At 42.9% G+C, this 13,413-nt stretch overlaps 1 protein-coding gene across 8 annotated transcripts in view; it reads left to right on the forward strand.

Annotated features, from left to right (window-relative positions):
- Positions 1-2,173: 2,173 nt before the first annotated feature.
- Positions 2,174-13,413, forward strand: part of AP-1gamma (adaptor protein complex 1, gamma subunit) — a 129,824-nt gene continuing 118,584 nt past the window's right edge. For 2 of the 8 annotated variants that reach the window (XM_069329682.1, XM_069329687.1), the window contains exons 1-3: positions 2,525-2,547; positions 6,506-6,579; positions 10,116-10,299. In XM_069329682.1, the coding sequence (XP_069185783.1) occupies positions 2,540-2,547; positions 6,506-6,579; positions 10,116-10,299 (266 nt within the window). In that variant the 5' untranslated portion in view covers positions 2,525-2,539. Of the gene's footprint in view, positions 2,303-2,521; positions 2,548-6,505; positions 6,580-10,115; positions 10,300-13,413 lie in introns of those variants that run through there. The other 6 variants (XM_069329707.1, XM_069329721.1, XM_069329727.1 and 3 more) reach the window with 5 other exon arrangements.

Consider the following 13,413-nt stretch of genomic DNA (forward strand, 5'->3'; position numbering starts at 1 on the left):
CTCTTTCAACCACGTTTCAGTAAGTATAATAAAAGAGAATTTGTTGTCAATAGTTTCAATCAAGGCACTAACATCATCGAAGTGTTTACCTAGGGATCTAACGTTCAAGTTGATTACAGAGATATTGAGATTATCTGTTAATACATTGTTTACATCATGTGCTGTAAAATATCTGCAATTTTGATCATTGAAGTGATGATTGTCATAGATAGTGGATAAGAGGTTTAGTTCTGGGTCTATACTTGTCTGCATAAAAAGGCTGATTGCAGGAAAACAAGGTAAGAATGGCAAATTACAAAATAGAAAACAAAGAAAAAAGCAGATTAAAAATTCTAAAGTAAAATAAACTTAATGGTAATTTTAAGTAAAAAGAAAAAAAAAACTTAATGGGAACTAGGAATGTAAAAAATTAACTAGAATAATTAATAACAATAGATGACCAAAAAAGTAAAAAAAAAAAAAAAAAAAAACAATTATGAAATCTATAAGATAATAAGCTTGCTTACTATACTATTATAAGTACACTATAATTGAATACTAAAGTTACACTAAAACAAACTGAGGTAGTTTAAATAGAGATACACTCAGGAACATTGGATAATGAAGTTAATACTAGAGGACACAGGCAAAGCCAGTGTACTATGGAACATGGGAGTAAAAAGAAAAAAAAAGACAATAATAAAGATGACAATATTATTCTTTTTATTATTTTTTTTTCCTTTTTTAAACTAAAGTTAAAACCTTTTGAAGGGAAAGGCAGAGCTAGAGTACACAAAGGTAGTTATATGAGATTATAATCTGAATTCAGGCTATACAGCAGCTAACCCACAGTCACTGAGGAAAGAATTAAGGTTATTTAGAATATTTAGAATGTGTCCCTGGAAATTCAGCTTGTGGTCAATGAGAATGCCAAGGAATTTGCCATCTAATTTGTTACATCTAGTTTGTTAGAAGGAGCAGCGGTTTCAAGCTCAACAAACCTCAATATAGGACTAAGAACAGGAGGTGCTTTTTCACCCACAGGGTTATAAATCAATGGAACTGCCTACCCGCCGAAGCCGCAAATGCCAAAACTCTATTTAGGTGGATCATCAAGGCAAATGGGAGGACCTTTGACAAGCCGACGCCTTCCTGCCTTCGTTTTACTCTCAGGTAAATCGGGTAATTTGGTAATTATGTTGTGTACTGGTATGCATGCAACATCCTAATTTTTGTTTGAAAAGGAGTTTCAGTAGTAGATATAGTTTATCTGCAAGGAGGCTGGGTCCAAGAGCTAGATCTCGCTCCGTATAAACGCTGAGAGGTATGGAGGTAACTGTAGGACTTGTTCCACCTGTCAATTGTGTTATAATCAATCAAGAGATTGATTATGGCACGATTGAGCTTCCAATTAGTTGATTTATAATCTTGAGGTTATCTTGAGATGATTTCGGGGCTTTTTAGTGTCCCCGCGGCCCGGTCCTCGACCAGGCCTCCACCCCCAGGAAGCAGCCCGTGACAGCTGACTAACACCCAGGTACCTATTGTACTGCTAGGTAACAGGGGCATAGGGTGAAAGAAACTCTGCCCATTGTTTCTCGCCGACGCCTGTGATCGAACCCAGGACCACAGGATCACAAGTCCAGCGTGCTGTCCGCTCGGCCGACCGGCTCCCCATAATACTGTATTTGTTTGCACTGATTAAAACAACTACAGTTAATTAAGATATTGTTGGGTTGTGTGGTGTAAAACGCCATAAAGTGAGAAGTACTCTGGTATAATAACACCAGTGGGAATTAATTACATGGAAAATAAAGTTTCAACACTCTCATTTAAAAAGGTAATGAGATGAACCCTAAAATCCCAGTTGAAAACAGTTCATACACTCAGTAAGAATAAAAAGCTACGACTAAGAATAAGAAAGCAAGTAAATGGTTGGAATTGAGTGAGTATAATAAAGTGTGGGTGTGTAAATAGTGAGAGTAGAGAGGAGAATTAAAATTGAAATAAGTTTATTGAGAGTAAAATACACACAAAGGGATGAGGTAGCTCAAGCTATTCTCACCCCCGTTCAGTACATCGTGTTAATACGTACATAGACACACAACACAAAGACTAAACATATCACCGAACATTATGAGAGATAAAGATATACATTTGGTGGTTAGAGAGGCGAGATATATGGTGATGGCGGGAGGGAGGTTGTGGGGGCGGCCGCCAGGTGGCTCCACCAGCAGGGCCACCTTGCCGGAAACACACAGATGACACAACTCTGGCAGATGCCTCAGTAACTTTTATTATTCTACGCCTCAGGTGACCTCAGGTGAGATGAGCCGGACTCTATTGCTCTGTTTAAGGGTACACCTTGTCTCCCGGCCAGGGAGAGGCGGGAGAAATGGCGTGAAGGGTGCTGAGAGACGTATTAAAGTGTAGAGAAGGTTAGAGAGCTGCCATTTTGGCCAGTCAGATGATGTCAACACAGACACTGCCCACATTCTGAGGCAAGTGTGTCCTCGCCCTCCTCACCCAGCCTCACCCACACGTGCACTCCTCCTCATCAATGGTCGGGTAATTAAGCATTTTGTTAGGGATCCGAGTTGTAGTTTGTGAGGAAAGTGAAGTATTATAGTGAGGGTTATAGTAGAGATCTTAGCCTGGGCCAGTGGCACTGGTGGTCTTGCTGGAGTGCCACAGTGTCTGCCGGCAGACAGGCTAGGTGGCACCCAGCTGCTGGGCTTGGCCCTGGTGTGTTGATGCTCCAGTGTGGAATGTCGTGTTGATGCCATGCATGCTTAGGGTAGTCGTAGACTTTGATTGGCGTTTGCTGCGTGTGGTGCGAGCGACTGGAGCGCCAAGTTGCCTAATTTGTGTGGGTAATCAGTAGGTGTCAGCAGCGGCATGGCCTGCTTTGGGCACGGTCTTAAGGCGCCATCTTCAGAAATTAATTAAGATTGATGGTAAAATGCTTTCACTTTTTTATTGGTTCTATGCCACTCGTCAACTTCTTATATTAATCTGTTTAACCGATTGTCCGGTAGATCAGACGTAATTAACTATTATTTACTACTGTGGCTCTGTACGAATATTAACATTTTTGTGCATTATGTTGTCGACGAGCTTGGGTGTAAAGTGGAGCGAGGATACGAGCGTCTTGGAGACTGACAAATTGGTCGTCTTGTTCATATATTCTTATTTTATAACCAATATTTTATAACCTATATAACCAAAATACTATATTTTGAATACAGTAGTGTTATTTAGGTTGGTAAAGTAGCCGCTTCTTGGCCACCCGGGGCTGTTACTGGTGTTGAGAGAGGAAGTGAAAACATACTGTAACATTATTAACTCCTTTAATACATAAGTGAATTGAAAGGGAAATGTTTTATTTATAAAATTATGCCATTATGCCCGAAACGCTTTGCGTAATAGTGGCTTTAGGCATTGTATGTACTAGCCCTATCTATAAATCCATCACTCTTTGTAAAATCTCTTTTATGTATGTACCTTACCTAAATAAACATTGATTAAACATTGATAGAAAATGACATGAGAGCATAGTGTGTAATTATACTAGTTTGAGGTATTAACCAAACTGTGTTGTAAGAGGTCAACATTACAGTGCTCAGCAGAAGATGAGCCACCTCCATTGAGCTGTGCTCGGCCACCCCAGTGAGCCGTGCTCGACCACCCCAGTGAGCCGTGCTCGGCCACCCCAGTGAGCCGTGCTCGGCCACCCCCAGTGAGCCGTGTTCGGCCACCCCCAGTGAGCCGTGCTCGGCCACCCCAGGGAGCCGTGCTCGGCCACCCCCAGTGAGCCGTGTTCGGCCACCCCAGGGAGCCGTGCTCGGCCACCCCCAGTGAGCCGTGTTCGGCCACCCCCAGTGAGCCGTGCTCGGCCACCCCAGGGAGCCGTGCTCGGCCACCCCCAGTGAGCCGTGTTCGGCCACCCCCAGTGAGCCGTGCTCGGCCACCCCAGGGAGCCGTGTTCGGCCACCCCCAGTGAGCCGTGTTCGGCCACCCCAGTGAGCCGTGCTCGGCCACCCCCAGTGAGCCGTGTTCGGCCACCACAGTGAGCCGTGCCCGGCCACCCCCAGTGAGCCGTGCTCGGCCACCCCAAGTGAGCCGTGTTCGGCCACCCCAGGGAGCCGTGCCCGGCCACCCCCAGTGAGCCGTGCTCGGCCACCCCCAGTGAGCCGTGCCCGGCCACCCCCAGTGAGCCGTGCCCGGCCACCCCCAGTGGGCCGTGCTCGGCCACCCCCAGTGAGCCGTGCTCGGCCACCCCCAGTGAGCCGTGCTCGGCCACCCCCAGTGAGCCGTGCTCGGCCACCCCCAGGGAGCCGTGCTCGGCCACCCCCAGTGAGCCGTGCTCGGCCACCCCCAGGGAGCCGTGCTCGGCCACCCCCAGGGAGCCGTGCTCGGCCACCCCAGGGAGCCGTGCTCGGCCACCCCAGGGAGCCGTGCTCGGCCACCCCCAGGGAGCCTTGCTCGGCCACCCCCAGGGAGCCGTGCTCGGCCACCCCCCAGTGAGCCGTGCTCGGCCACCCTAGGGAGCCGTGCTCGGCCACCCCCAGGGAGCCGTGCTCGGCCACCCCCAGGGAGCCGTGCTCGGCCACCCCAGTGAGCCGTGTTCGGCCACCCCCAGTGAGCCGTGTTCGGCCACCCCCAGTGAGCCGTGTTCAGCCAGTTACAGCACTCGTGAATACTGTATCTTCCACTTGTCAAAGATGGTCTCTAAAATTATATCCCTCATTCATACACCACTGTTCAACATACCAGTAATATTATAGTGTGTCTGCTACTTGGTAATCACAAAGCCATAATCCAAATGGATGACCATTAGAGTATTTGCCAACCACCTACATCAATTGCCCAGGTTTTGAGGCTGGTATGGTGGGAACCATTAAAAGTAAAGATCTGATAGTCTGGTATGGTAGTATGCATGCATATGCATGGTAGTATGCATGCATATGCATGGTAGTATGGTGTGTGACTATGCTTTGGTTGCTTATGACTGTGTATGAATATTGATAAGAGTGTATACATCTTATTGTTTCAACAGCTTCATCAGGTATTGATGTAGAAATATGTTTATCACTGATGAGGCATTAATCATGTAAGGTTCATTTCTGCCGTTACTGGTTGTGGCTGCTACGATAGGGATGGTGTTTTATCATTATAAAGCATGTATTGAAATATGAAATCAACCTGGAATTCTTGGCTTTTCAATTTTGAGAGGAGAGTTTTGCGACAATTGACAGATGCAGGACAAAGATCATAATTTAAATATACTTGCACTTGCTTCTTTTAATTTTGTCGCTCTCTACCACTGTCTTTCTGTCAACTGCTGCAGGGTTACAAGGATGGACTGGCTCATGTTGCTTGGTGTCTCAACACCGTGGATCTTTGCGCTGGTTGGCTTTGATAAATGTTAGAACCATCACCGAGTTGGGTTTTTCTGGATTCTTTCCTGGAGTCTCCTTATTGTTATTAAATAGATAACGTAGGAAGGTTTAAATTCAGTCTTTGATATGCCACAAATGAAAGATTGTTGCAGTTCAGTTATTTGAATGCTGCCACTTTCATGTGGAAAATTAGTGATTTCCCATACTGTACATAACACAGTACCAAGTTATTTACAGTATTTGATACTTGCTTTTCCTCCCTCACTCATTGTTAACACTTGCTTCTGTCATTGTCATGGGCTGTCATCTATGAGACTTAACCTTTTGACAGTGGCTATCTAAAGGTCATACCAGCCTGTGAGTAAAAAATAAAATAATTCCCAATAATAATTTTTCATTAAAGAATTGTTAATTTGTATGCAGAATGTAAGAAAAAACCTAAGTGAATATTTATAGTTTCAGTGGGTTGAGGGGCTGTGGAAGGTTGCATGGTGATTGTCCGGCATGTGTCAACACCCGGTGCTCGACTTTGCCCACGCTTCCTGTTTTATCCTTGGATGTTTCACAGATTGTTTTATCACTTGTTTCTCTTTACATCCACAGGGCTATTATAACTATATATGCATTATACATGTAAAACCCAGACAATAATACATCCACAGGGCTATTATAACTATATATGCATTATACATGTAAAACCCAGACAGTAATACATCCACAGGGCTATTATAACTATATATGCATTATACATGTAAAACCCAGACAATAATTGTTTAAATCTTTGTATGGTGATGACTACATTACCCTGTGAAACAATGTATGATGATAACTGCTGTCCAAAGGTTAATTTTTGTAATTAAGATGTTGCCTCTATTTTACATGTAAATACACTTCATAATAATGCTACAATTCTACAATATGCTGGCTATTCCTTCAGCAATTTGCTATCACTATGCTTATTGTGATATATTAGGGTGCTGTACATTATAGCAAATAATTTTTTGTATCAGTTTTCCTGATTAAAGAATTTATAATTATCCTGTCATTTGAGCTTAACAATAGTAAAAGAATGTGTGATGTTGTACCGACAACTTTTAAATAACCATCTCCCTTCTACCCTCCAGTCTCGGCACGATGTCGAGCATAAAACAGGTGATCAATGATGCCGTGGAGAAAGGTAAGGAGGTATACGAAAAAGGTATGTAGACCCTTCTTGTTAGGGACCCCCTCGCAACCCACGCACATTTGTATCCTTTGCTGCTGTCACTACAGGTAGGGTGATCAGCATCCAGTAATGCTTTACTCTGCTATGTAGGCGTTATTGTGTTCCAATTAACAACTATTTGTTTATGCATTCAAAACCTATCCAGAACGCCTATTATGTTCTGATGTAATTGATCTCTTAAAAGATATTAAATGTTCTTTTGATGTCAGTATTACTGATTTTAGGTACAGGGTATTTATACAAGATTTATTTTTATTGATATAAATGTTATACAGATTTGTGGTACCATTCTGGTGAGAGAGAAGCTTAGTGCACAAGTATTTCCATAACTGAAGGACTGGTGTATGTATTAAAGCAGAGTATTGTAAAGCATTTGCATTGTCAGTGATATAATTTAACTTGGTATAATTTTCATATTAGAATTAAAAGGACATGGTTAAAAGCAACATTGCCTTTTTCAATTAAAATTTAAAAATTGGTACTGCACAGACCAAAACTAAATGTATACAGTTTTAGTTCAGTCTCGCTCACGTCAAGTTATCGTTTCCTGGTTTATCCAAATTCAATAGTACAGCTTTCTACTTTCTAATTGTGTTGTACGTCAGTATGTGTACTATAGTCCTCATCCTTCCTAAGTACTATACTACCAAAAACAAGAGAATGGGTTTTTTAACCAGATAATATTTCAACTGAGATTTAATGGTGTAGAAATAGTTTCTAAAAACATTGGACATAATGAGAAAATCAGTAAGAGCCATGAAGAGGATTCAAACCTGCATAAATGGTACTCCTGAGCATGTGCCCAAGACTACTACACCACAACCTGGTCAAAAGTAATGCATCCTGGGATTCAAGTGAATCCTTTAGGGGTCCTGAGGCTTCTACTGAAGCCCATCAAGGCCTCAGGATCCCTAGTTGGTGGAAGAGTGAATATTTCCGTGCATCCAAATTCAGGAAAACATTAAAATTGCATATACAGTGGCCCATCCATTTACGAATTTAATCCTTTCCCAGAGATGGGTCGTAACTCAAAACGAATTTTCCCATAAGAAATAATGTAAATTGAAAAATTCATTCCACACTTGTACAAATATTAACTTCAAAATACATTTCATACATAATACACACACACATTTTGTACTGTAGTATGTACAAGTTATAGCTTACCTTTATTGATGACTTGTTGGCGTATGGAAGACGGTGAGGAGGGGGCGGGGAGGAGGAGGAGGAGGAGGAGAGGTGTTACTCTTTGTACTCTTTGGCAGGGGAGTTCCCTTCCATTATAACATCAGGCAGTGATGACTTCTCTGGGGTACTGTCTATCCTACGTTTTTCCTGCATACCACTAGGACCTGGTTGTGGCTCACTGCCTGTTTTTCTCACTAGGAACCTTTCCACAGAGACTGTTTTCTCTACGTTTTAACACGTCTGTAGAGAGGCATCACATTGTCATTGAAAAGGTTAAGGCAACGGCCTACTGCAGCTTGATTTGGGCGAGTTGTTTCAACAAAACTTTGCATTTCTTTCCATACTGCACATACTTCTTAATTGTTGAGGAACCCATGGTGTGGTGTATATAATTACTTTTATGTTTAGAAAGCTGAAACACAATGAGATTTTTTACAAAGAATTCAAGCCCGATCGTCATTAAGTGGACGATCAGGTAAACTGAAGCTGGGTTGCCCATGCCACCAGGAATCACCCACTCCGTCAACACATACGTGTATCAACAAAGTCACAAATCGAGGCAAAGGTCATAAGTACAGCCGAGTTTTCCGACGAAATTGGAGTCGTAACTCTTAAAATTCATAAATAGGGGCAATCGTAAGTTGAGGTTCCAATGTACTGTACGTCCTTTTGGGGATGTACAGTCGTAATGTTTTTATAAGATCTTCATGTTGGTGGCAGGTTCAGCCTCCTACCTTCTCTACCTTATGTACTGTATTGCCTTGTTTGCTACAAGGCATTTTCCAAATTTAAGTGAGCATTTATTTTTATAGTGCAATATAACACATTAAAATAAACCACAATAATTCATGTTTACTTTTGGTTCAGCATGATTTTCTTAGTAAATGTTATAAATACAGTATGTGTACATTTTTTTTTATTTTGACGATTTGTAATTGTTTTATTTTCATCTTTTTTGTTAGACTCCTTGCAGTTGGTGTGACATTGTTAGGTAGAGCTTGATGCATATAAACGTAGCTTAACATTGTCATTTGAAAATTTAAATTTTGAAATTAGTACCAGAAAATAGGATAAAGGCAGGTGCATCTTTTTCTCTCTGGAATATTTTAATATTTATATTGTAATTTAATTTCTAATACTTAGGTAATTGTTCCTCTTTAGGTGAAGCAGTCATTGAATTGGTGGAGATATGCTCAGGTGCTCCTGTGTGGCTAACATTTCACCAAGGTTTTAAAGAGATTTTTCTAGTGGATTTGAATGTCTTGAGAAACGTCTGATAATTGTTAAAGATTGTTATATTATACAGGAACTTTGAAGGCTGGCAAAGAATAGGCTTGACTAGACAATTTTGAATGTGGAAATAGAGATTCCATGTTAATATTGTCAGTAACTGCTGTAGTATGGTACATACAAGATGCTGTTATGGTTGCTAGGTCTCCTCTTTCATACACTGAGGAAGTGCATGACACTGATTATTTGGAAATGAAAAAAATGTGTACTAATTTGTAGGTTTAATTCCCTAGTGTGTGGAGCCAGAAGGTGTTGAACAACATGCAGTGTGTGTGTGTGGGGCGGTGTTGAACGACCAGCAGTATGCTCCAGTGTTCTAACATAGTGTTCCTGACAAATGAGGCTTTATTGGACAGACTGTATGTAAATAATCAAATAAGAAAAACTAATTGCTATACATAATTTTATTTTCTACTACTGTAGTAGATTGTTTCATGGTTCAGTAAATGAAGCTATTATAACATGACATTACATATTGTTATGAGTTTACAATTGTCATGCTATATTACATGACTGGGATTACAGTACAGTATCTGTTTTATTTGGTTAGTAATTCTTGTGATTAGATCTTCATCGAAATGCACATATAGATATTTTATAGCTTTGTATATCAGTGATTATTGGTTTGGATTGGTATTGCTGGTGCTGTGATCCCTGCGAGGTAATAAACTATTACTTAGTGTTGAAGATGATAAAGCCTTGCAGGTGTTGTGTTAACTTGTTGTGGCAGCTGCATTTTATCTTAATATGGATGACATCTGTCATAACACGTATACAGTATTCATTAACTGTTATAACATGATTGACAGTGTTTCTACGTAACCAATTACAGTATGTGATTTTCTTTGTACTAATATGCGTGGGATGATGTAGGCTGTCCTTTGTTTTTGTTTTAATAACTCATGCTACTGACTGAAATAATATACTGTATAATAATTTTGTGGAAAGATAAAATTGTACACTGACTAATTATGAACTGAAATAAAATTATGGCTTTATTATTTTCTACACGATGTTTCTATTGCCTGCAGTGCGACAACCAAATCCCATCCGCCTACGAGACCTCATAAGACAGATTCGCTCGGCCAAGACAGCCGCTGAGGAAAGAGCGGTTGTTAACAGGGAGTGTGCCTACATCCGCCTTACATTCCGTGAAGAAGATTCTGTTTGGAGATGTCGCAATGTTGCCAAACTTTTATACATACATATGTTAGGGTGAGTTTTGTTCTCTTTAATTGTAGATTATTATTCCATGGTTTTGAGCCAGAATGAATGGTAGTGATTACCTGTTAGTAGTTGCAGGTACCTTTTCTTTTTCTATATCAGGGGCTCCCTTTTACTCCCTGGATAGCTTCAGCCAATTTGAATCACACCAGGCCCTTGGGCCCTTACTCTGCAATGCTCGGTGGTCATAAACAGGCATAGGAATTTCTTCTTGTTCGTGAAGCACACAGGTTTGTGCATGCCTATACACAGAAATCACATTATTGTGATATATCAATGAGAAAATCCACAGGAGCTATGATGAGGATTTGAACCTACGATTCTTTTGACCATGCCATGGCATTGTCTTTTAGCGCGTGCATCTGGGAATATCCAGTGCATAGGTTAAATTTCTCATCATGACTCCTGTGGATTTTCTTTTTGTGCACACTGGGAGCCGGTCGGCCAAGCGGACAGCACGCTGGACTTGTGATCCTGTGGTCCTGGGTTCGATCCCAGGCGCTGGCGAGAAACAATGGGCAGAGTTTCTTTCACCCTATGCCCCTGTTACCTAGCAGTAAAATAGGTACCTGGGTGTTAGTCAGGTGTCACGGCCTGCTTCCTGGGGGTGGAGGCCTGGTCGAGGACCGGGCCGCGGGGACACTAAAAAGCCCCGAAATCATCTCAAGATAACCTCAAGATAACGCTTGTTTTACAGTGTGCCACTTATGTCTTTTGCAGCAGCTGCAGCGTGTTCCTTGGCTATAACAGGCAAGAGTTCTCGGCGAGTAAATCCAGTGCCTGAGATACCTGCTTAGTGTTGGCCTTTGGGTTCTTTGATTTCTCTAGTGTGGACTGATATGGACCAATCCTCCAAAGCTGCTCTTGTGAATGGGATGAGTCTGCCGAATGCTTTGGTCTTGTTCCGTGCTGCAGGACATTAATATATTCCCTGTCTTAGCTGCCTGTTGAGTGTAGATTCATGCCACCCTTGAGCCTGTGACATTTGTCATTGCAGCGTCATCGTTATGATTAGGCTCCTGTCTTGGGGTTAGGTCTTTGTCTTGGGGGGGGGGGGGGATGTCTTTCATTCCATCACTCTCCTCCCTTGCTCAACCCTTCCCCCTCCCCAAGCCTCCCTGCCCAGCTGTATGATACAGGGATTGTGTGGTGTGTTTTCTGGGGGGGGGAGGGGAGGGGGGTCTTTGTGCACGTGAGGTCCCATTTCTGGCTAGTGTCAGTTTTTGGTCCTAATGATTCCAGTGTTGGGCTTAGGACGTGCCTGACTTTTTGTTTTGTGGAGGGCTGAACGGCGACTCCCTCCTGTTACTCACGATTAAATAGTTATCTTGAGATGATTTCGGGGCTTTTTAGTGTCCCCGCGGCCCGGCCCTCGACCAGGCCTCCACCCCCAGGAAGCAGCCCGTGACAGCTGACTAACACCCAGGTACCTATTTTACTGCTAGGTAACAGGGGCATAGGGTGAAAGAAACTCTGCCCATTGTTTCTTGTTTTTTAATTATAAAATAAATTGTATAATTATAATTTAAATTTCATTTGAATTCAAGGAAATCATATTTATCATGAAAATTTAACTATACTAAGAGTTCACTTATTGTAATAAACTGTCATTAATGATAACAAATGTTGAAAATACTCGATAATGTCTGTTACTAATCACGTATGAGGTCATCTTCACTGTCCATTATTTCTGCTGTAGTTTTAGTGTCATTACTGCAAAGTTCATCATTTTCTCCACTAAAATATTTCTGTGCATCATGCGTTATTTGCTAAGCACGTCCATGGTCGACTACATCAGTTTGCTGGGGGTGGAGCCCCTTGTGGCTTCCTGATGCCATCCGGCGAGATAGTACAATCTACTAGGTTGCATCAGTCTCATCTACTAGGGACCAGAGCCAGAACCTGGCCCCCCCTCAGTGTGAGGCACATTTTTCACCACCTCACTGGGAAGGGAACCAGAAAGTCAGTGGTCAAAACAAACTACTGCTGGATTCAAGAGAGACTGAAGCCTCAAAACACACACCCCAAAAAACACACCCCAAAAAATAGGCATTCCTTAGGTGCGTTCTGAGCTGTCAGTTCTATCACTGATGAAGTGCATACCGGGTCGCCTCTCTCCTATGGTGACTCCAGCATTCTTGTCTGTTCAGCTGAGTGGTATGGTGGTGGTTGCTCTTGGTGGCATTTAGTGTACACTGCAGTGGAGGGCAAGCCAAGCTTTAAGAGTTCTTGGAGCTGCATGTGTTACCTTCATCTGGGTAATTCCTAGTGCTGCCCTTGTGTTGTCAGAGTTATCTTCCCTGGAGGAGTGCTCAGGAGTTGCTCTCTTACAGGCCCTTGCTTGTGATGGCCCATGACCAGGGTGAGTCAGGTCTTCTGGTTTCACTGTCTTGACTCGGGTCAGGTGTTACTTTTGGCTGACAGGGTGGACTCTTGGTTCTTGTGCTTTTCTCAGCGTGCTGAGGTCGGCCTTCACAGCCGAGTAACCCAGGCTGCGTTTGCTTTCGTTTAGGTCCGGAGTAGCATTCCCAGGGCCTGGGTGTCCTGCTTAGTTTACCCTGCAGGCCCTGGAAATCCCTAGTGAGTTCGATGGTCCTATGGATGTTCCCTCACCAAAGCTGCTCTCACTTCGTGCGGGTTAGAGGGTTGCTTGATGCTCATGCTACAGGTTGGTGATCGCTTGTCCTTCCTCCACTGTTCTGCCTGGTGGGTCGGGGGATACCTTTGACCCTAAGTCAAATGTGGTTTGTCTTTCCCATGTGGAGGACATGGCTGTTCTTTCCTTCTCACGGCCTTTGGGCATATCAGGTAGTTTCCACTTTACCAGTTTGCTTCCCCATTTATGGCAATTTGGGTTCGGTGCCTGGTTAGCTGCCTAGAGCTTCCCTGTTTGGTGTTTAGAGACCTGGATTAGGAGATGTTGGTGAGCTCTGCCTTGGCTTTGTCCGCACCTCCTCTTCCTTCCCCTTTGGGCATGGTTTCCCCCTTCCTCTGATCATATTTACCATGCGTCGGTACCAGTAACGTCTGAGGGTTTCTGGGTTGGGGTGGGATTTAGCTCAGGATGTGGCTTGGTCAGGTTTTGGGGTTGCCTCTTCTGAATCA

The sequence above is a fragment of the Procambarus clarkii genome, chromosome 3, assembly GCF_040958095.1.
Source record: "Procambarus clarkii isolate CNS0578487 chromosome 3, FALCON_Pclarkii_2.0, whole genome shotgun sequence".
In the NCBI taxonomy this organism is placed as follows: Eukaryota; Metazoa; Arthropoda; class Malacostraca; order Decapoda; family Cambaridae; genus Procambarus; species Procambarus clarkii.